At 39.3% G+C, this 22641-nt stretch overlaps 1 protein-coding gene across 2 annotated transcripts in view; it reads left to right on the top strand.

Moving 5' to 3' along the window:
* The window catches only part of zbtb16b (zinc finger and BTB domain containing 16b), a 74862-nt gene extending 54052 nt beyond the window's left edge, over positions 1-20810 (top strand). For both annotated transcript variants that reach the window (XM_017711086.2, XM_037546708.1), the window contains exons 5-7: positions 6804-6974; positions 12197-12364; positions 16424-20810. In XM_017711086.2, the coding sequence (XP_017566575.1) occupies positions 6804-6974; positions 12197-12364; positions 16424-16653 (569 nt within the window). In that variant the 3' untranslated portion in view covers positions 16654-20810. The remainder of the gene's footprint in view (positions 1-6803; positions 6975-12196; positions 12365-16423) is intronic.
* The last annotated feature ends 1831 nt before the right edge of the window (positions 20811-22641 follow it).

Here is a 22641-nt window from a genome sequence, read left to right as displayed (position 1 = left end):
ATTAAAATACATTAAAGTTAAAGACGTTTGTTGTAGGGATGCGCTAATATGGCCCTTGAGGGCCGATGTCCATCCGATATCTTATATTTACATGTAATAGAAACCTTTACAGCTCTGTTCATGATGAACATTTTTTTGTTTTTATTTACAGATTAAGCTTCTTTAAACCTGACCTGTTAGGTTGCATGTTAGAATCATTTTATACACTTGTCTGAAACCAGACTGGTACAATATTATTGAAACAGACTTTTGAACAGCAGTGTACATGTCTATGTGTAAAGGAGCTAGACTGTGATTTAAACTACAGTTCAGTTTAGCTATATTTCTGTCTGATTTCACTTCTAATGTGAAAGTGTCCCACTTTTTTCTGTTTCAATCGTATTCCTGCTTGAAACCACAGAGCACATACATTTGACACAGGTTAGATGATGCATCAGAATGGTTGGTGGTTGGGTAGAGCAAGCAGAAGCTGAAGGGGGCCAAGCATGTTTACTCTCGACGTATCCATCCCAGTTAAGTTAATGGAATTCCAGACAGTCTCTCTGACAGCTCTCTCTCTCCATATGAATCATCTGTATCTCATTCCCCACACTAATTCCAATTTAATTGCCTGTTGCCCACAGGCACTTCAATGGCAGTAACAAATGGTTTGATTTTGTAGTCCTCATCAGACGGCATTTTAAATGCAACACACTAACCCCACTCGAATGCCAATGAAGCAGTGGCACAGGCTCCTGTTTACTAATCATTCCCTCTCTTACACTCGGCCCTCTCTCCCCTCCTCATATCTGATTAAAGAGGATTTGTAGGACTGCGAAGGAGCAGACAGGCTCGCTCTCGCTCTTGTAAACGATCTCCAGCCAGAGGAGCCTGTTTGTTTCCATATAAAGTCTGGACACATTCGCTTCCTTTGTCTTGATTTAATATAATCGTTTGATTAAGTTGTCCCGGCACTGCATTTATAGGGCTACATGTAATAAAACAGGTCTGTATTGGAAGAGCTTGACTATGATTTGATGCAGTGTAGACAACGAAACAGTACAGTGAGCTTTATCATCTCCATTTTCATTTTGTGAAGTGCTATATTTCTGTAAAACCTAACCAATAATTTACCTTTTACTGTTTTCTTAAATGAGTGCATGCTTGGTTAAATATAATTGTAACTGAAATTGATCTGTGTAATGACTAGACTCACTTCATTTCTTTATTCATTATTCATTATTGTGTATTCATTAGTTATTTTCTTATTTATTCCTATAACTCTTGTTTTATTATTTACTATCTAGTGTCAACCAGAGGAGGTCTAGTTTTGAGTCTTGAGTCCTCTTTTTTCCTTTGCTCTTAGCCAATTTCTGTTTACATTTTCACACCTGGCTTGCTCACTTGGATCTTGGTCCCAGATTATCTGCAAAGCTATATTGCAATAAATAAAAAAGACTATAAAAATAAATTTTAGTTGAATTGATCTAACTTAATCAGAAAGTGTAGGTTTGACACTGTAACAGTTTGAAATGCTACACTACTGTCATGGATTATGTTTGATTTTTGGTTAAAATTGAAAGAATAAGCAAGCAACTGAGTCAGGAGGGAAAAAATTATGGTAAAATATGGTGTTTGTGCGCTGCTGTGATCACCCTGTAAAGCCTGAAAAAAATCATTTAAAAGGCATTGGATCAGATTTTGTGAGTTTTTTGGATCATGTTGTTCATATTTACGTATTAACATCACATACACAGATTCAAAAAGAAGGTCCAGCTTCAAAATCAACAGCACACTCATGGAGACATGAGGACAATAGTGCACAAATCACGTTGGAAGACACGTCCTTCACCGAGTTTTTACAAGTTATCTTTGAAAACTCTTTTAACACTCTTGCAGTCATCAGATTCATCTGCTCGGGGAAGGGGTCCAAGGTACAACTGATGTTACAAAGTGTTCTTCCACACATTGCCTGCAGTTACACTGTTATACTTTTCCACCTGAGAGGTCTCCAAGTCCCCAATACGTGCATAGTGTAGCTTTAGCTAGGTGGGTTGGAAATGATAATGAATTTGCCACCATGCAAATGTTTATCATGACAAAAAAAACTGAAAGCCACTACATGTGGAGCACCAGTAGATCCAAGGGGGTCCAGAATCCCCTAATTAACCCTCTAGAACCACCTGAATGTCTCAAAATCAGAAAACTGGGTGGTCCCTGAAACTTAAACTTATAATGTTTTGGTGTTTTAGAGAAAAATTGACACTCACATGCAAATTCAAGAAGAGGTCATTGTTTAGCTGCTTCTCCCACAGTTCATGAACTTCTGTTTTTGTAGTTTTCACTAACTAGGATGCAGCTCTAGTTCTGCTCAATATGGAGTAGCATATTTGTAAATCTGAAAACGTTTCCCGTTTTCCCAAGAGTTTGAGATATTTTTACTCATTTCTCAAACAAAAGACAAAAGAGAAGATGTGTAAGATCTCAGTTAATGTGTGGAAGAGCACATTACCGAATTAGAAAAGGGCATTTCCAGAAGAAGAACTGTTAAACCAAACGTTTTGTTGCCATTGAAGCTAGCTTGCGAGTTATCAGCCAGCCAATGCGGGAGTATTGAGTCAACGTGGACTCCCTGAATACCAGAGGGTGCTTCGCACACTGGGTTAGTAGGTCAGTAGATTATAGTTTTAACATTTTCACACGACTGTATAGAACAGAACAGATGAAAACAGAAAAGAGAAAGGTGATAATTGTAAATGTCTGTGTACGATTTGAGTGTTTGACTTTGGGTCTGTTGTGTGGTCTAATGTAACCTGTCCAATCACACAGCTCAGATGAACTTTACCTGTCCACTGGCACGGCTCAGCTGTGTCCACTCCTGGGTGCTCTAATGTCACTTTGCTGTGTGCAGTGGTATTTCAGTAAAGCTAACAGCAGGACTCCAATAGTGTGTCTTCCAGCTTGGTCACTCTTCAATCCTTATTGTGTTCGTGCCCAGCAGGGGCACCACTGCCACACCACCACACACACACACACTCATCTCATCTGCCTCCTGCTTCCCCTGACCTCTGACACCTGTTCAAGCTCCCATCAGCAGCTCCTTCTCTCCATCTCTTCCTTTCTTCACACAGAAAGGCTCTGAGGCTCCTCCAGTATAGAACGTAACTGTATATGGATTTTTAAACATAATAAGACATAATACTTTTTACACCGACAGTCAAAAGTCTTTTTTTTCATAATCTTAGAGGCACTTTAATGTAAAGGATTTTGGTTAAATGCTTGGAATACAAGAAATGAATGAGGAACAATGGAGGTAATTTACATATATCAGTCATAAAGGTGCAGAAACAAAAACAGCCTGCTTAATTGTGAGTGATAAAGACAGATTAGAAAATGTTCACAGAAAATTAATTGTGATTGTTTTAAAAAAAAAAAAAAAAACAGAAAGTGAAACTCAAAAAAGAAAATTAATGCAAGAGAAGTGTAGTGTTTACGGCTAAAATCCCTAAAATCCTAGGCTTACAACATCCAAAAGTTTATGATTTAAATTTAGAATGGTATCCATTTAAGGAGTTAAGGAAAAACTTGGTTGCATTGTGAAAGTTATGGTTTTGTATGAAGCTCTGAGACTTTTAACTGCAGTCGTTGCAAATATTGGCATGTATTATGATCCTAGTCAGGTCTAGCAGCAGTACCACTTGTTGATACACATGTGCTGCTGCGACTCAGTGGGAGAGAGCTGGGTTGTGTGAGGCTTTGTTAAAGTGCAGGGTCTGGAGAGAAACCTGTGTGAAGCTGCTGCTGCTACCTAGGCTGACACTTGCCTTGTGAGTGGAGCCGGCTCCATTAACAGCCCCATTCACCCAGCTTAAGCAACTCTGTCAGCTACTTCAGGCCCATTAAAGCTCTGCTGGGAGTGTGGTGCAGGGGGGGAGAGAAAGAGAGAGAGAGAGAGAGAGAGAGAGAGAGAGAGAGAGAGAGAGAGAGAGAAAAAGAAAGAGAGAAAGAGACTACATGCTTTCAGAGGAGCATGAAAGATGGTATAAATAGATAGAGTAGTAGAGGTAAATTATTCCTAAAGACATGAGCGGGTAGGGAGCTGAAGTACTCCTGCCTCATATAGCTTTACGCTTGTCTTCCTTTCTTACCCCCCCGGATGCGAGCGGCTCACACATCTAAGCTGCGTACCGGTTTGCCCTCTTTGCTCTGTCAAATGAAAACTTTCTAATGCTCCAGCAAAGAGCTGATGCTGTGTTTGCTTGTGACCTGTCGCATATAACAGCACTATGAATCGTGTCGCTTCTCGGTAACGTTCCTAGTAAGATGGGTGCTTTTTTAATAATCTAATTGTATTTCTGCATAGCTGTAATACACTAGGGGTATTAGGGTTCCACAAGTAGGAACGTTTTGTGAATGATACAGCATGCTGAGCTAAACATTTAGACAACCAAAAACATCAGCAAATGTAATTTAATGAAACAGACTCCAGTTGTTTTAGAGAAACAGGGCTTTGCTGACAGATATGATTATTAGTTGTCAAGTATAAATTATCAGCTCTAAATCATCAATTTCCTAAACCCAGATAATCAAAAGAAATAACTGAAAAGGTCTTGCAAAATATAAATTATGTAGTGCTGGTTGTGGAGCTTCGCAACTGTTGGTTTCTGTAAAAAAAACTTTTTTTTGTCTTGTTTTTCTCCAGTTCTCTGGCCAGAAAAGTTTTTTGTTTGATGTCATCATGCTAAAGGTTTGGATTGAATGGACTTTAAATCTAGCCTGTATTACTATAGTCAAAGTGAATATGACTGTCAGTTGAACAGTTTCTGTAAAGTGATTGGTCTCCTTCACGTTGATTCTGTTGATTACAATGTAAAGCAAGCCATTAAATATTGTTTCATTGCCAGAAAGAAAGCTATAGGAATTAACACCATTGCAGTGGAAATATTTGACAGTTTGGAGATAAAGCCAGAGAGGCCAGGTTGAGATGGTTTGGACATGTGTTGAGGAGGAATAGTGGATATATTGGGCAAAGAATGTTGGAGATGGAGCTGCCGGGTAGAAGGAGAAGAGGTAGACCTCAGAGAAGGTTTATGGATGTAGTGAAGGTGGACATGGAGATGGTTGGTGTAAAAGTAGAGGAGGCAGTGGATAGGGCAAGATGGAGGCAGATGATCCGCTGTGGCGACCCCTAAAGGCAGCAGCCGAAAGAAGTAGAAGAAGAAGAAGCAGTGGAAATATTTGAAGTTTCTGAAGAAGACTGTGTTAATCGGCTGGCCAAATTATGTCAGCAAATCTGGAAAACCACTGACTGGCCAGCAGATTGGAAAGCTCAATTTATATCCCAGTTTCATAGAAAGGAGATAGTAAAGACTATGCAAACTATCATATAATTTTCCTTATATTAAGCACTATTCAAATTATGTCAAAGTTCTTTTAGCACAGACCAAAGTCGTATGCTGGAAGACAACTGCCAGTCACGAAGGCTCCAATAAGAACCTTATAAGAGTGAAAAGGTGTTCAGCTCAACATGAAGAAAGGAAAGGATATGACAGTAAGAAAAGGTGATAACTTTGCCATCGATGGTGAAGCTGTAGAAGTGGTGGGCAGTCTTTGCCTACTTGGATCAGATGTTAACAACAAAGTCATGAAATGTGGCTCAGACCAGCTATAAAGGAGCTTGAAAAGGTCTTCGATTGGATTGATGTGTCTCTGCAGATGAATATCAGAATTGTTTAGGCTATGGTCTTTTCTGTGGCTTTTTTGAGAGTACCTTGGATGGCAAACTCTCACTCAGATAATCAAACTGAAGCTAAAATATTTGGGCATATTATGAGAAGAACTAATTCATTGGAAAATGAGAAAGAGTATGACCATCAGCAAGATGAGATAAGAACTATTAAGAGAAACAGTATTCATGTGGTGGTCACAGGACTTGGAACTCACTTGACCATACTTAATATTAATAAATATTGATGCTTTGTAGGCAGGAATGTTGTCAAAATAGTGATGCAAACCTAGTAGCCAGCCTATCTCTCAGCCAAGGCTTAATTTGTGTATAGGCAAAAATAAATGGGAAATAACAAGCAATTGATACTTAAACAATCTAAACATTTATATGCAATTCTGTATTTGTTTAAGTGAATAAGAAGCAATAAATACTTACCCTTTTTGTTTTTACTGTTTTTTGTGTGATCTGATGAGCCTCAGTCAATGTCTGTCCTTAACCTGGAATCCAGGAGAAGAAGAGTTGGGGTTTGGGGCAGGGGGATGGGGGGCTTGTCAGAGTGCATTTGCACAAAACTCCCATTACTGGCAGGCTGTCTGTGATAGAGACCAGAAGCTGATTTTTATGTGTCTCAGGCGCTATTGTGGCTTTTTTTTCCTATCTTCTTCTCCAAGCTGTGAGGCAAATGCTGATTGATTGAGTGGGAAGTCAATCTTGGCCTACTGTTCATGAGCCCACCTCTGGGAATTCACATAGATTTTAAATTAGAGACAGCTTTACTTGAAAGATACATTATTGACTGAAGCAAGAGAAACCGGACTGCTCAGTTTTAAAGAAGGAGAGAGAGACTGTGGAGGTGTATAGAGCTTGTACACTGTCATTCATCTCATTCATTCTGCTTCACTCACTGTATTATTTCTAATTACATAGCTGCTTGAAATGAATTAAGTCATAATTTTGCATGCTGTGTATGTTGTAGTATGTTGAGCACTGAATATCCTCCCTCTCTCTCCCTCCCTCCCTCCCTCTCTCTCTCTCTCTCTCTCTCTCTCTCTCGTTCTCTCTGTCTGTCTCTCTCTCTCGTTCTCTCTCTGTTTAGGTTCAGATATGGCTGTGTTCTGTCTGCTGTGTGGAAAGCGTTTTCAGACTCAGAAGGCCCTGCAGCAGCACATGGAGGTTCATGCAGGTGTGCGCAGCTACATCTGCAGCGAGTGTGACCGCACCTTCCCCAGCCATACGGCGCTCAAGCGCCACCTCCGCTCACACACAGGTGAGCCCCTCTTTTAACACACTCGCCTCTGTCCACCTGCAGGTCTTCAGAAAGATGTGAAAAATGACTGATGATTAGTTCTTGGGGTGCTTCCACATTCACCACCAGCTGGGTCTTTAACCCTTAGGCCCAGCTCACATTTATGCAACGAGACAACACAGCAGAGTTTTAGAATGTTTTGGACAGCTGTTTCAAAGAAAAGTTAGTGGTCACATTGAACAACCACTATAGAACAATGGTTTCACATTGCCGTTTCAACTTCAGTGTCACTCAGTAATAAGATTTTCAGTTATTCTGATTTCCTTCCTTTCAGTTAATCCCTCCCATCATGCATTTGGTTATCACTAAGACTGATGAATCTGTTTTAGAGTTTGGAGTGGGTATTGAGTTTTGAAGGTGGAAGACACAAAAGCATTTCTGAACTTTTGCCATACTATGTCATCCACGTTTTGTTGGTTAAGCTGTTGACACCATTCAAGTAGTGAAGAATGTGATTTCTGTGACACCTGCTCACCTGCAGAGGGCCTCATGAAGCCTGTTGACTGGCCATATGAAGAAGTGATGCAGGTAACATTCTAAGGCTGAGGTCTAAAACTGAACATGTTCAGTGTTTTAACACTCCAGCTGCCAGCATCCAACTTTCTTAAACTCTAGACAATTCACACTGATTGAACTGCCTTTTAAACATCCTAAAATCAGATAAGTGTGAAGAAGCCTAGAGTTATTATTGTCGCTAAGCTATACACTCAGTTTATGAAGGAAAAGTCTGAGTTTGATCCCTGGTGATGCCACAGCCATCCATGGCTGGGCATTCAAGAGAACATAATTGTTCAATTGTTCTTCGTGGACATCTGATTGCTGATGCATGTGGAACTGTGGAATAATGTTGTTTTGGCAGTTGTTTTGTCCAGTTTGGAAAAAATGTGGTGGTGCTTCACATGCCTTGGAGGAAATGTGCTAGCCTTCACCCCCCCAGCTTGTCAACATCATGTGACTTTTTTTGCCCTGAGAAATTGGGGCAAACTAAAGTAATCATTAGGGATGTGCATTCTGACTAATTGTGATATTTGAGTTCATTAATGGCTATCTAGTTAACTGTGGATGAGGTTTAAAAAGAACATATGGCCAGAGGCTTACTCTTATAGGTGATGGGGATCGTGTTAAGAGATATGATTAATGGAAGCTGCCTTTTCAGAGGTGAGCTAATACTGCAGCTACCAGGTACAGCACTTGATCCCGATGGAGACTCATCTTACATGACATCTTTTCTTCTCGGTGATGGATTCATCAACGTATTAGTTTGTCAGAGACATATATTTTCATTGTTTCTGGACCTAGTTAATCAGCTGCTCTGTGTAATCAGTCCTTATCCTAGTTATCCATAAAGCTACGCCTTATCAATAATGTCCTTAACAACATACATACATTCAGGCATTCATGTTCCAGGGAAGGCACAGTGTAGTATACACATTTGCTCAGAAATATGAGCAAAAGCGTAGCATTTTACAGACCTGTTAAAATATACACGTGGCATTTTATAGACTTGTTAGTCTGCATATTTTGCCAGTTTTCCTATGTTGTTACAGAACGAGTACCTGAACAGTGATTTCAGCATTTGATACCTGGTACTTCAGACCATTAACTGAGTGCCCAAGTATCTATGCACATCCCGAGTAAATAATTAACTATTTACATGTATAAGCATCTACATAATGAATTTTATGTACATCCAACATGATAAACACTTAAAGGACATTTATTTCTTATCATAAAGCGGGACTGTAGACACAACAATAACTTTTCATCTCATTTATAAAACACAGGATGTAGGATGGTTAATGATCCTCACATATTGCTGAGTTTATAAGCCCACATTCCCTGGTGTAGTCAGTGTTTAGAAATCTCAGAAAAGACAAGAAAGCAAGAGGCAATCTGTGCAGCTGACTGGGTGAGTTCCATTTTCTTGGTGGAGCATCTTGTGACCTGGAATAACAGTGGAATTGTCAGAGACAGTTGAGGTCTTAGACTTGACACGTAAATTTTGGATGAGAGTGGGACAGAAAGAAGGAGCGGTTGCTTTTTTAAACATTGAAGCCCAGCCATTATGTATGCGCCCCAGACCGACTCTGACGCACTGTGTACTCTCTTGCTTTGGTGCTATAACTGAAAAGACATCCTGATGTTCCATGCTGTCTGGGTAAATGTCAGATATTCTCATTCTCCAGCACAAAGAAATTTCTGTCTTTGTTTTTTAGATCAGTTTATAGGACGTTGTTGACCAAAATCTCAAGGGTTTTGGTTACACGCACATTGAAAAATATATTTCAAATAGACTGTTTGGTGAACACTTGAAATGTATCACACAAACAGCACTTACAGTATATCGTCATATCAAAACCTCAAAAATTATTTTATTCTATTTTTATTTTTTAACACTGACAAACTGAACGTTTCATGATGAATAGGCCAATAGAAATGATGCAGCATTACTTGGAATACGAATCTGTTCAGAGACCACCCTTCATTTATTTAATTTCCAGTCAGAACAGCCATTTTACATATTAGGACCACATGCCAAACTGAGCTTGAAACAGAGGAGGGGTACTCTGAGAAGCTTGGGCAGGAGTTGTGGATGGCTTTGCTGTGATTGAAGAAGCCAGACCCCCACTTCTTCACTCAGCAAGAGAGAGTCATGGAAGAGTGGACAGAGGTGGTGGGGTATTTATGAGGTGTAGAATATTGAGACGGAGTTTCATGCATTGTATTGTAAAGGATGTATTCCAAAACTCCATGAAGTACAAGTAATTTATTTTCAGGAAATATTTCTGATTTTTTAAAAAGATCTAGAGAAAATTTACTTCTACTAACCACGCAAGACCCAGTACACCACCAAAACTAATCAGATAAGCATCACTTGAAGATTTCAACTTTGAGAGAGAGGAGAAAAGTGAGCTCCACTCTTACAGCAGATCTGAAAACATCCACAGGTGTTTCTGTCCATCTTTCCACTGTGAGAAGACCACTCAAAATTATGAGTCTGAAAAATTGTGTAGCTGCTAAGCAGCATTTGAGAAAAGGAAAGGAATAAAATTACAAATTGCAAATTACACAAAGATGCTGCCGGCCTTCTCAGAACAATGGACTGACCATCCAGACCTCAACATCACTGAATGTGTTTCAGATTGTTTGGATTGTGAGAAGCAGAAAATACAACCGACTTCTAAGGCTGAACTTCAGAGGTGTAAAAAAATATCCCTGCAGATTTCTTTAAAAAACTAAAAGCAAGTCTTCCAAAAAGAACCGGAATTGTAATAAAGGCAAAGTGTGGACAGAGTAAGTGCTGAAAAGTGATATTGTATTTAGTTGTCCAGGCTTCTGTGTCATTTTCTCTTTGCTGTTTTTTACTTCGTACTGAAAGACAAATAATTTGAACTTATTGGCCGTTTTGACTGGAAATTAATAAATGAAGGGTGACCTTTGGATTTTGCACAGTACCATACATTAAAGTTTCTTTCCTTCTTATATAAAATGATCATGTTCAGATCCTAGCAATGATATGTACGTATAAAAATAGAACTCACATCCTGTTATACATGCTATTTGTAGGAAAAAGGCTATTTACCTGAGATGATTGTAGTTGTTGGTGGGTGTGGTGTGCGAGAGGTGGCAAATGTTTGAGAGGGTCAGAGAACACATCTGGCCACATCAGTGTGCGCTGCTGTGCGTGTCTGGCGCCGGAGCCTCGCTCCGCTCTATATTCTGCACGTGTAGCGCCCTCTCATTAATATGCCATTGCTGTTCGCTCTCCGTTTCACTGGCAGGCCATTTGCAGACAGTGGCGGCTGTCTAATGTTCACAGCTGTGTTTGATAGCGCAGACAGAGAGGAGCGAGCCGGATTGTTTATGGCACAGAAAGCTCTCTGAAGCTCCTCTGAGCTTCGCCTTTCATGCCTTTTCATGCCACTTTGTCCGAGCTTCTTTTTTGTTGTTGTATGACGGGAGCCTACATTTTTCAGAATCATTTCCTTACAGGGACTGAATCTACACTTTGTCCTGTCCTCTTGTTGTGTCCAAAAGGAAATTGTGGGTGTGTTTGCTCCTGTTTTCTGTCACAATACCAACCAGAAATACATTTAGGTCTATTGGCAAGCGATAAAGCCTTTGAGTATGTGTCAAACTAAAGGCCATTTGGGTCAATGTATCACAAAGCCCCTAACCCGTTAGGTGGGTAATTGGCATCAGCAGCATGTGTCGAATCTTCACAGAGCTGAGCGTTAGTGCATTAGCATGCCTGTGGCAGCACGAGTCTGGCTGACCGGCTGCTCGCCTCAGCTCCATTAACTTTAATGACAGACGGGCTGGAGGGCTTTTCGCAAGGTGCATCTGATAAGTTGATACAGATGCCTAAAGACTGCCACTCTATCTATCATCTTATATCTGTTCTCCTGGGATTTCGTCCCGCTCTTCCTCTCAACTCCGATAAAAACCCATTCATTTCAGGCTGCCGCTCCTGCTAAGAGTGGATTTGAATGTGAATGGCGCGCCGTGAACTGGGCTAGAAGAAGAAAAAAAAGAAAAATGTGCTCTGGGACTTTCTGCATTGTCTCTTAAGAGGAGGGTTTAAGTCGGTGCATGACAGTACATAACAAGAAATGCAATTTATTCCGAGGCACGGCTGCCACTAGGACAGGGAGATAATGAAAAGCATGGGTCACCGCTGATGACTTAAAGCGTGGGCTTCTGTGTTGAAATGCATTAAATATCGGTGGCATTATACGGCTGGCCGAGCGCCGCTCTGGTGCCTGAGAAAATGATATAAGAAGCTGTTAGGCAAAGCAGCAAAGCAATTAGCAGCCAGCCACAGGCAGTCATCATGCACTGTATCAAACTATCGCTGATCATTGGCATTAGAATAGCCCTTTGCTCAATTGGTACATATACCAAAATGCCCTGTATTACCCCTCTCAGTCTTAAATCTCAGATTTGGCTAGCCTCATCACATCAAAACTACAGCTGTAAACTCTGCAATAACCTGTGCCGCTCCAGCGCTTCATTTTCATCAAATGAATTAGAGGACAAGGTTTACTATTATGGTTATTACAAATTATTCAGTACTGCGTATTGTTTCTATAACTAATATTTAAGTTTAACAAATTCTGACAGTAGTTTAAAGGTGATTTGATTTGAGTGCTGTGAATGAGCGTGATCTGTCTGTGGAACAGGTGATCACCCCTATGAGTGTGAGTTCTGCGGGAGCTGTTTCCGAGACGAGAGCACGCTGAAGGGCCACAAGCGCATCCACACTGGAGAGAAGCCCTATGAGTGCAATGGCTGTGGAAAGAAGTTCAGCCTCAAACACCAGCTGGAGACCCACTACCGTGTACACACAGGTCAGAGCTGCAGAACACAGCACACACTTTAACACACTCTGAACTCCAGAAACATCTATTAGACGTTGCAATGCTCTGCACACAAATGTGTTTTTTTCATAGCTACTCAAACTACACATGTTTAAACCTTTTACTCACCGATTTCTTTATTTATTTTTACTACATTGTCTACAGGGAACAAACCTAACGATGGCTTTTTTTGGAAATTTTAATGCATGATTTCTCATTTGCTGAGTTAAAAAAAAATAAAACATAGAATATACATTTTTGCACAGGGCACCGTTCCCTTGTTTTTTACCTGTTGAATTCAGCAAAAAAAAAAAACAATTGTGTATTAAAATGTGCCGGAGTGTGTTCTCTATAGAGGATGTGTTAATTTATTTTTGAAAATCTACAAAACATAATTTGAGCTAGAGTGTCTAAACCTGTATGTATGACTGCATCTAGCAGACCAAGCTTGATTTTTTGAAAAGAGCAAATGCAACATCATTTCCACTCTGGTCGTATTATGTTAAATTTAACAGGCGACATGAACTCACTCGGTTCATGGATATGCATAACAACAACCATAACAACAAGATGACTGCTTGGCTGTTTCCCAGTGACTGAAACTTTTTACAGATGTCAACAGAATTAGTTTGTTTTCTGTTATGTGTGGTGTATCTGCAACACCAGCTCAAGATGAGTTACTGACATCAAAGCTAATGTGCAAAAGTGCTCATAAAGTTTCAGGTCCTGAATGAGGCAGTGAAACGCTGTTCTCCTTTTGCTTTTTCCAAAATGAAAAGTAGTCCACCCGATGTTACTGTTTGCCCATTTTAATAAGTGAAGCCTCTACTTGTTACTTGAAGGCATTCTGTCCATTTTCTAGTTCATCTGTATGAACAAGCAAGTCTTAAAAATCACATTGTATTTTGCATTTTCATGTAGTTTTTAGGCCTGTGTAATGTGTGTCGTCAAGACAAAGTTTATTTATAAAACACTTTTTACAAAAGAGGTTGTCAGCTTTACAGAAAAATCTGCATCCAGCAAGCCAGTGGCGACAGTGGCAAGGAGAAAATCCCTAAGAGCAAGAGGAAGAAACCTTGAGAGAAACCAAGCCTCAAAAGGGGAACCCATCCTCCTCTGGTCAACAATAACAACAAGAACAATATGAACAGAGAATAAGGTGTTAACATTATTGTAAAATATTAAAAGACAGAAAAGGCAAAAGCAGGTGAAGCTATGACTGTGATTAAGTAGTTTGAGTCTATGCTGCAGCAGCATCATCAGGAGGGTTCAGTTCATGCAGATGAGGTTTGCACACCGTTATACAGCATCAGAACCAGATCTTGGAGGAATTGAAGAAGGTTATCTGAAGAAGGTTTCATGAGTCTTGTGACAACCTTTGGAGTCAAGCCTTTGGACTGAGTGTGATGCTCTGGACAATGTTCTGCTGGGAATTCAAGGGTTTGGGCATTTATGTGGGCATAAATTTGAAACATGCCACCTACCAAAACAAAGCAGACCAGGTACACCTTTTTATAGCAATGGCATTCCCCAGTGATGGTGGCCCCTTTCAGTGGAATAATATGCTCTGCTATAGTGCACACAATGTTCGGGAATGGTTTAAGAAACATGACAAAGAGATCAAGGTGTGGCCCGGCCTCCAAATTCCCTAGATGTCAGTCCAATCCAGCATCAGTGGGATGTGACAGAACAACATGACTTATCAGCAGTAGCTCCACCTTGCAACTTACAGAACTCCTAGTGCTAACGTCTTGGTGCCAGATACCACAGGGCACCTTCGGTGGTCTTGCAGAGTCCATGCCTTGGTATATCGGAGCTGTTTTGGTGGCACACAGAGAACCAATGACATATTAGTAATGTTTTGGCTCATCAGTGTATACCAGTACTAGAGCACATAAAGACAATATGTTGCTTCAGCTGTATCAATAGACCTGGCAATTCTGTGACCACAACACAGAAAGACATATAGAGCTGGAAATCTTTAGAAATGTTAAGCCTCACTAACGTTAGAAGATGATGCAACCATGAATGTCGGTTCGGTAAGCTTATCCATCCCTGCAGTAGTAGCATGGATAGGTCCATCATCTCTATAAACCATGTGGCTATAAAAATTACAGTTATACTTTGAACTATTCACTAGTTAATTAAACAAATTGATTGTGTAATCAACATTATTGCAAATCAGCTCTCATCTCTAGTGATCTCTAGTTGGACTTCTCTTTCCAAATGTGGTGTTGTTAAGAAGGGTTTCAAAAGCGTTGGGCTTGTGCACATTATTGATTTTGACATGTTAACAGGTAAATTTGTATCATTTTTCTTATGTGCCCATTATTAGCCATGTACTGATAGGTAAGATCAGTGTGCCTGGGTGGCATATCAAACTCTGTGGTTGAGGTGGAATTACAGGCTGATTGCTGCTCCTCTCCACTCTTCAATAAGGCAGCTGCTAAGCCACCCTATCAGGTAGCCTGTCAAATAATTGACTTCTTTTTGTCAAACAAGGCTGCAGCTCTGGACTGGACGCATATAGATAACGAGAGCAGAGACATGTTTCCAGCAGAAGGCCACCGGCCCTGTAGACCAGCAGCGGCTGGAATCATTGACATTTACACCCACTGTCAATGGCAGATCAATAATCAGTTTGCCATGGACAATGATAGCCTGTTAGCTTATGTCATTACATGCTTGCAGTTTCCACTTCAGACTGCAGATGCCCTTTTTACACACATGAGTCATCTTGTAGGTGATTTTGTGTCCAAATTAGGTACATCAAGTGTTTTTTAACCCTGCTCCCGGTCCAATCCAAGACCTTTATATTGAGTTTCTGCCAATCAGTCAAACGTGATAGATAATACAGATGCACACTTCAAGTAAATAAAGGTTAGTAAAATCTTTTCAATCAGGTGATGATATGGGAGGCCACAGGAAAATCATTTAATTTTAGTATGTGCATAGTGTGATGCATGGAAATGATACATGTTGTATGTTTTTTTTTTTTTTTGGTTTTTTTGTATTTGGGTTTTTTTTGAGTATTGAAGAAGTAATGAGTAATTAGATTACTTTTTCCTGGAGGTAATAAGTAAAGTAATTCCAGTACAGTTTGAGAGAAGTACTTAGTCATATGTAATAGATTACTTCTTTCAACTAACGCAAGCACAGCACTGCAGTCAATATCCAAGATTTCAGTATGAACGTACAAGTGGCATCATACCACCAATTATTTCAGCAAACTGAACTATTTTATAGCTTTGTTTTATTTTATAGCCCCATTGGTACAAATATGAATATCATACACTGTTTCGTTTACCTTTGATCGAACTGTTGTCAATCAATATTGTATCATATTCAATCACGTTTCGACAAAAGGTGTTTAGTTAAACTGAAATTAAAACCTTGGCACTGCAGATATTAAAAGTGGCTGTTAGCTGTTCAAATTTTCAATTTTAAAATACTTCCTCTCTATAAACATTTAAAGGAGCCTATATCAACAAACCATCACTGAGGTAGGAAAGCTGATCAAGATAAGTCCTCTTATTTACAACTGCTTTGTGAATACCAGCTTAAGTGTTTTATGTCTGAAATGTCTGCCTGTACTGATGAAGTTGTGTTTAATTCTTTTTGTTATTTTAGTTCTAAACTACTAGTCTGTGTGACTTTAATGAAGACCTGGATATGGTTTTAAGTTGGTTAAGAGACATTTTTTAGAGAAACAATTTGGGCTATTTGGATGATTACTGAATTCAAGTATTTGTCAGTCGCATTAATCTCCGAACTCTAGTTCTTTGAAGTTGTGTAAATTATATTTTTTGCCAAATTATTCTTTTGTATTGCTGGCTAACCATAACTACACAAGTAAATATTGTCCATTTATCTCCCCTGTACAACAGGGATGTAAATGGAGTGTGAAGGGGTAAAAGCTTCAGGGTGGGATCAGGGTGGATATTTCTGATACATGTAAAATATGCCTGGATTGGCTCTGATACTAATGTTTCAAATCAGAAGGGCCTTTTGCCGATTGACAGCTAAAATGTTCTCCTCTTCTCTCCACAGGTGAGAAGCCGTTCGAGTGTAAGCTGTGCCACCAGCGTTCACGCGACTACTCGGCCATGATCAAGCACCTGCGCACCCACAACGGTGCCTCACCCTACCAGTGTACCATCTGCCAGGAGTACTGCCCCAGCCTGTCAGCCATGCAGAAGCACATGAAAAACCACAAGCCCGAGGACATCCCGTCCGACTGGAGGATAGAGAAGACCTACCTGTACCTCTGCTACGTCTGAGACACAGGACAGGTTTGGAAAGAGGGAGAGAGGGAGGTAGATTCCTGCACCCGCGCTCTGCTCGCTCGACTGCTTCGCTCAAAGCCTGGGCCAAAGATGGACAAGGAACGTGATGGAAGATGTAATATGCGGAATTTTTTTTTTTTTTGTCATTCGATATGCACATGTTTAAATTCATCTCCAGGGACGTTACAGCACTCTTGCATTGGTAAATGGAAATATGTGGGTGAAGTCTTGTTAAACCGACTTTTATTGATCTGGGACGATAAACGGATTTATACTGTTTCATAATATTCGAGCCCACCACTGTAGCACATTCGATTCCCGCTAACAAGACAGGAAACTCCACTCTCTTCATTCCACGTGTTATACTGAAATATGTACAGCATTTTTGCACTTCATATTGTTCTTAATATCAAATAACGTCTTCAGTTCACAAGTTCCATAAGAGTTGAATACTAATCCAAACCATCTATGAAATCAGTGAAAAATGTTTACTGAAACCAAACTCACAGATAATTGGTTGAAGAGCGCCAAATTGGGCTGTTTTTCTTTGAAATAAGTGCTATTTTTATTCAATCAAAAAGACATTTTGTTCAAAAGTGCAGGCCTGTGGCCGATCTCACTTGAGTGTTGAAAGCACTTAAAGGACGCCATTGAATCACAGGTAAAGTCGAGTTATGCTGCATTACGCTAAAAAATGTCAAGGACATTCAGGGATGTTGAATAGAAGTATTCAAACATTAGAGTAACTACACTGTGCACTTTCACCATTGAGTTGACTTCACAGCCGCAATGTACAGTTTGCTGATTACATCCAGACTGAGGTGGATATGTTTGATTTGCTTTAGCTGTCCACCGTTCTCTCACCATCTGCAGGCAGTCGCGCCAGAGCTATTCTTCACCTACAATCATTGACAAGCTGATACGGAGTCAGTATCGGCGGATAAAGACTCGTTTTGAGCTGCGCTAGATCATAATCATGCTCATCATGCTCTTGATGGTCCGTGTGCCGTACATTGATGATGTTTAATTGACTGTATCACGTGGTATTGTAGGTGTCACGTTCAGGCATCCTTTGATTAATTATACAGTAGACTGAATTTTAAAAAGCAAAGATTAAAGACATATTAAATGGAGAGATTAAAGTAATCTGAAAAGAAGAGATTAAAGAAATATATGCAGTATTCAGCTGCAGCCTGTTCAGACATTGCATTTTTTTATAGCTTTTATCTCTTTCTGTTCTCTTTGTTTCAAAATGTGTTACTTGAATTTTACCTCATTATCTCTTATGCTTGATTTGTTTTTGTACTAGTTCACCCTCCTTTCTCTCTCTGTCTCTCTCTCTCTCTCTCTCTCTCTCTCTCATTCTACTGCATTCAAGAGGGTGATTACTACACTACGTCACTAATTCAGTTTGTTAGCCTTGTCATAATTATATAATCAAAACCTCCATTCACTGAGAGTTGCACCTTTTCTCCTTGCGTTGTATTACCAAGTTCATCTCTGCATGTAGAACTTACGCTATTCAACCTTGTATTTAAGTGCTACCTCTTCATCACTCTCTGTTTTGCACAAAAGCACATTTGATTTCGTTTTGCAGTTTGCTTCTTCATCAAAATTCATCCTTTGCTTAATTCTCAGAAATCTTGATTTTTACTTGACTGTCATCAAAATTCGTACTCCTCGTCCGTTTAAACATTTAACAGGCTGGAAACAGATTGCATATCCTGAATGGTCAATAACCTTAAAGCATTTATGAGCTATGGTATAAGGGATAAACTTGAACAATGTGAATGAAAGCGTCGTCTTTTTATGTGAAATCGATTCAGAAGTGGAATTTTAGGAAGCACACGGAGTACTGCAACGTAGAGTTACTTAAAAAAAAAGAATTACATGAGAAAGATGTTTTTCTGTCTAGCGAAAAAAAAAAACATCTTTACTTTCAGACGAGAGCCAAATGTGGCACTTTGAAGTACAAAAAAAAGAATTGTTGTATTTTTGTATGCCGTAACGTGCGATCCCTGTCCATTTGTTAATATTTGAGTGAGTCGAGTACTTTTACAGTAACTTTTGCATTGTGTTCGTTCTTGATTTCTCGTGCCTCTTTTACAATGTTGACAATGTTCAGTAGTAGATGTTTGTAAAAAAAAAAAAAATTGTGGTCACTGCTGCTGGGTGTCAATTCTTTGTAGATGGTGATTCCATGTAATGAGAGTGGGCTGACTGGGGGTGAATTAATGCCAAGAAGTGTAGGCCTACTAGAGTTCAGCGTCACCAAGCACAAAATTACTCTTTCTGTGTCCTCGTATTGTGTTCACCATATTTTTGACTGCCGGATTCAGGTCGAATCCACAGTCGTATGCAGGTTCTTGTGTGTGTGTGTGTGTGTGTGTGTGTGCAGTGTGAGTCAAAAGAGTTATTGTGGTCAATTTAGTGTTTTAATGCACTATTTATGAGGAAAAAAACACTCTTCCATGCATACAGAAAAGGCTTTGATTCATTTTTTTTGTATTTAAAGACAAACTTTCATTTTTGTTTCGCCCTTAAAGGAACACTTACTGAAAATCTCATTTACACGATTTCCCACCTGTCCCAAAAATAGTCAATCCAATGTTGCACTGGAGCTACAAGGCTAGTGTACAGTGGCCCCAAAAAGTATTTGGCTCACTTTAACCATTGATAAGCTACAGTTTACGTTCTTTGGGTTACTTCAATTAAAGTTTATTAGGTTACTTTAGAAAATGTTTATTAAAGAGAGAAAAAGACTTTCAACTACTAAGCATAGATAATTGATAGTAGGGTCTCTGTGTGGAGAAAACTTGGAGAAGGATGTCAGCCAGATGGCACAAAGATGTTCAAAACACAGAGTGTCAAAGTCAAGGGCTGGTTTTCTTATAATGGTGTTGGCGAGCTTGAGTTCATTAATGGGATCATGAACTTGGAAGTATGGATGCAAACCTGCAGAATTCTGCAAAGAAGCTGTTTAAACAATAGCCAGCTGCCTTTTTATAGAACACTTTTCCAAAAGGAGATTTACAGTCTTAGATCAGTCTGTTTTAAACAAATGTCGCCTGGTTTGACATTTTGTCTCCCAACACAATGAACTCTTACTTTTTACTTTTTGGGGTCAATGTTAAAGAGATTTGTGTCAGAAAGGTCAATTACCTTACAGCTACATTAGCCTCGTAACTCATAAGTGTAAAATTGAAGAAGCAAACTTGACTGATTGCAACTGGTTTAAGGGGAAAATTGTGTAAATTTGATTATTGGTGAACTTTCCTTTGAAATGTTATATGTCTCTAGAGCATACCGATGAAATTCACCATCGAAGTGGACTGTGCGCTGAGACAGTCAGGGATGCCGACACTTTTCTTTCTCAACACTCAGAGCACAAATGTACAGTGAAGTCTGGCAAAGCTATCAATGTTATTTGCCACCGAACGTCATGAGTTTATGTTGTTGAGTTGATAGGATCAGCTCCTTTAGGCACTCAGCAATAGCCACTGTTGTCAAACTACACTGTGCAGCAGCGTATTTGGTAGCATTTTGCAATAAACCTATTTGACAACAAAGAAGTGACAAAAAAAAGGCATCCCTGCTTCACTGTGTTTTATTTCGCTTCAGCCAGGACGTAGCCATTTCCCTCAGTGCTCCCCTATCTGTGCCATTGTCATACAATTTGATGAATACAAGCACTGAGAAAACACCTGGGACCAAATAGATTTTTTTTTTTAATCCATTTTTTAAAATTCCATTCTTTTTTTTTTTCTCGTGATGACACGGCGTACTCTGTGTCGTAATGGTTTTACATTTATTGTCTTTTACTTTATCGTACTGTCTACCTCAGCACCAGTTCTTTACATAACCTTAAAAGGTGCCCGATTACAATTGATCTATTTTTTTCTCTGTTGTGCATATATGTATTTTGTATCTTAGCATTCAGAGGGTCTTTGTTGGATCGTTTGTTGTATTTTTTTTCCAGTATTTTCAGCATAAAGTTAATATGCTGTCCTGTTGCACTGTGTGGTGACGTTGATGCTGCCGACTGAGGTGTATTCCTTTCTCTCCTCTCTGTGTGGGCTTGAACACAGCTCTGTGTAACTCTTAGTGTTCTCTGGAGTGTGGAAAAAACAACAATAAAGATCTAAAAGAGACATGCAGCAGGTGCTTCTTTACGATACTGCTGTTAAAAAGGATTTTCACATTAATTTAGGTTATACTGGATTTTGAAAGGTTGCACTAATTTTACTACCTCAAAATTTCCACATAATTAAATGGTTAAGATGTAATTAAAGTCATTCAGATTGAAACGCTCTGTTCTAGAGAAATGTAGCCAATCAGAATTATTCACAGTGGTGGTGATAGGAACCAAAGACTTTAATGCCTCTAAAAGCTTCCTCAAAGATGGGAATTGTAAACACTGAGACGTTGTTTCAAGATAAATTTGAGAAGGATTTTAACCTAAAAATGTATTTTTAAAAGAAATGAATGGTACAGAGGTACATGGAGGCTGTTATGGGGCATTTTGGACCTCATCAGCATTACAGACATTCTCATTTGGTTCTTTGGACTGCATTTCTTTCTTTTTCTCTATCAGTAATACAAAGTCTTTTTTTGAAGATCTCAGGCCAGAAGACGAACCCGCCTGTGGTACTTTAGGCAATGGTGCCCTCTAGTGGTGCAATGTATGAAAATGAAAACTCCATTAAATTATTTCCATGCTGCCTGATTTTGCTTTGACCCAGCAAAAGTTTAAGGCTTGATGTAAAAGATGGGAACAACATTATCTCTTATTAGAAATGTGCAGTTAACACATATTGGTGAACTGTGTTAAAGCTGATGAACCGGCCACTAAAGTATTTTCAGTTTTTACAGTTTTTACAAAAACTCATTTCACCATTTCATCAAAGAGTTACAGCCCTTTCTGAGCAGACTGTGTTACACATTGCATTTTCGAGCTATTAGTATCAGGGTCTAATTTAACCCATTAAGACGTTGCTCCCACGCGACCCTGACGGAGAAGCGGCTTGGAAAATGGATGGATGGATGGATGGATGGATGGAAGATGTTGCTCCAGAATGTAACCTTTAGAAATGCATTGTTTCAAGGCAACAATTATGTTAGTAATTAAATAATACTATAATCATTTTCATTTTAATTTCTAGCCCTAAGCAACAATTTAAGTAGTTCAATTAAGGGTCATAGTTCACATTTTATTACTTTAACAACTTTATATTGCTGCAGTGGGAACAAAACCTTGTATCTCCAAAATGGTAACTTTACAGGAGAAGCAGAAAACATACTTTGCTTTTAAAGTCCAGGCTTTTTTTCCGCAATTAATTCTGTGCCATTTTTTTGGTCCATTCATCATGAAATTGACATACAATGTAAAGAGCCACAGGCATTTTCAAATTATGTCAAAAACTCAAATTATGTCAAAAACAGAAATGGAGATATGAGGTTTTGGTCCGACAGCAGTGATATGCCTTTGTCATTGTATAATATATACAATCTACTATAATACAGTGGATCAAATATTAGGCCATGAACAGAACGTAACATTTTTCGGAGGCTCAAACCTCCTCCAGGAGATCTCGTTTATCATCCAGAATTTAGTTCAAACCTGCATACATGCGTACCTTATATAAGGCATCTGATGCAGTAAACCAAAGACATCTGAAGAAGTTAATTAGCTAAAGCATGTGTGGCAAATTGTGGCTGAAACTAAACTCAGATACACAGAAAGATGAATCTACAGGACCACTTTTTAAATGAGGAACTCCACTGTTTTTTTTTTTACTTTCAAGGTCATTCAGAGAGGTTTAATGTGAAATTGTTCATTGTTAAGCAACTCGCAGTGGTGGTGACCACTTACACTGTTAAAAATAAACATACTAAGCAGGTACATGATTCATTCATCAAGGTACAAACAATTTAAGTGTACCAAAAGTATAATAATACAACAGTGGTTTGAAGGTCCAATGA

The sequence above is a fragment of the Pygocentrus nattereri genome, chromosome 17 (assembly GCF_015220715.1).
Source record: "Pygocentrus nattereri isolate fPygNat1 chromosome 17, fPygNat1.pri, whole genome shotgun sequence".
NCBI lineage: Eukaryota > Metazoa > Chordata > Actinopteri > Characiformes > Serrasalmidae > Pygocentrus > Pygocentrus nattereri.
Note: the sequence above shows the minus strand (reverse complement) of the source record. Positions and strands in the feature narration are given on the sequence as shown.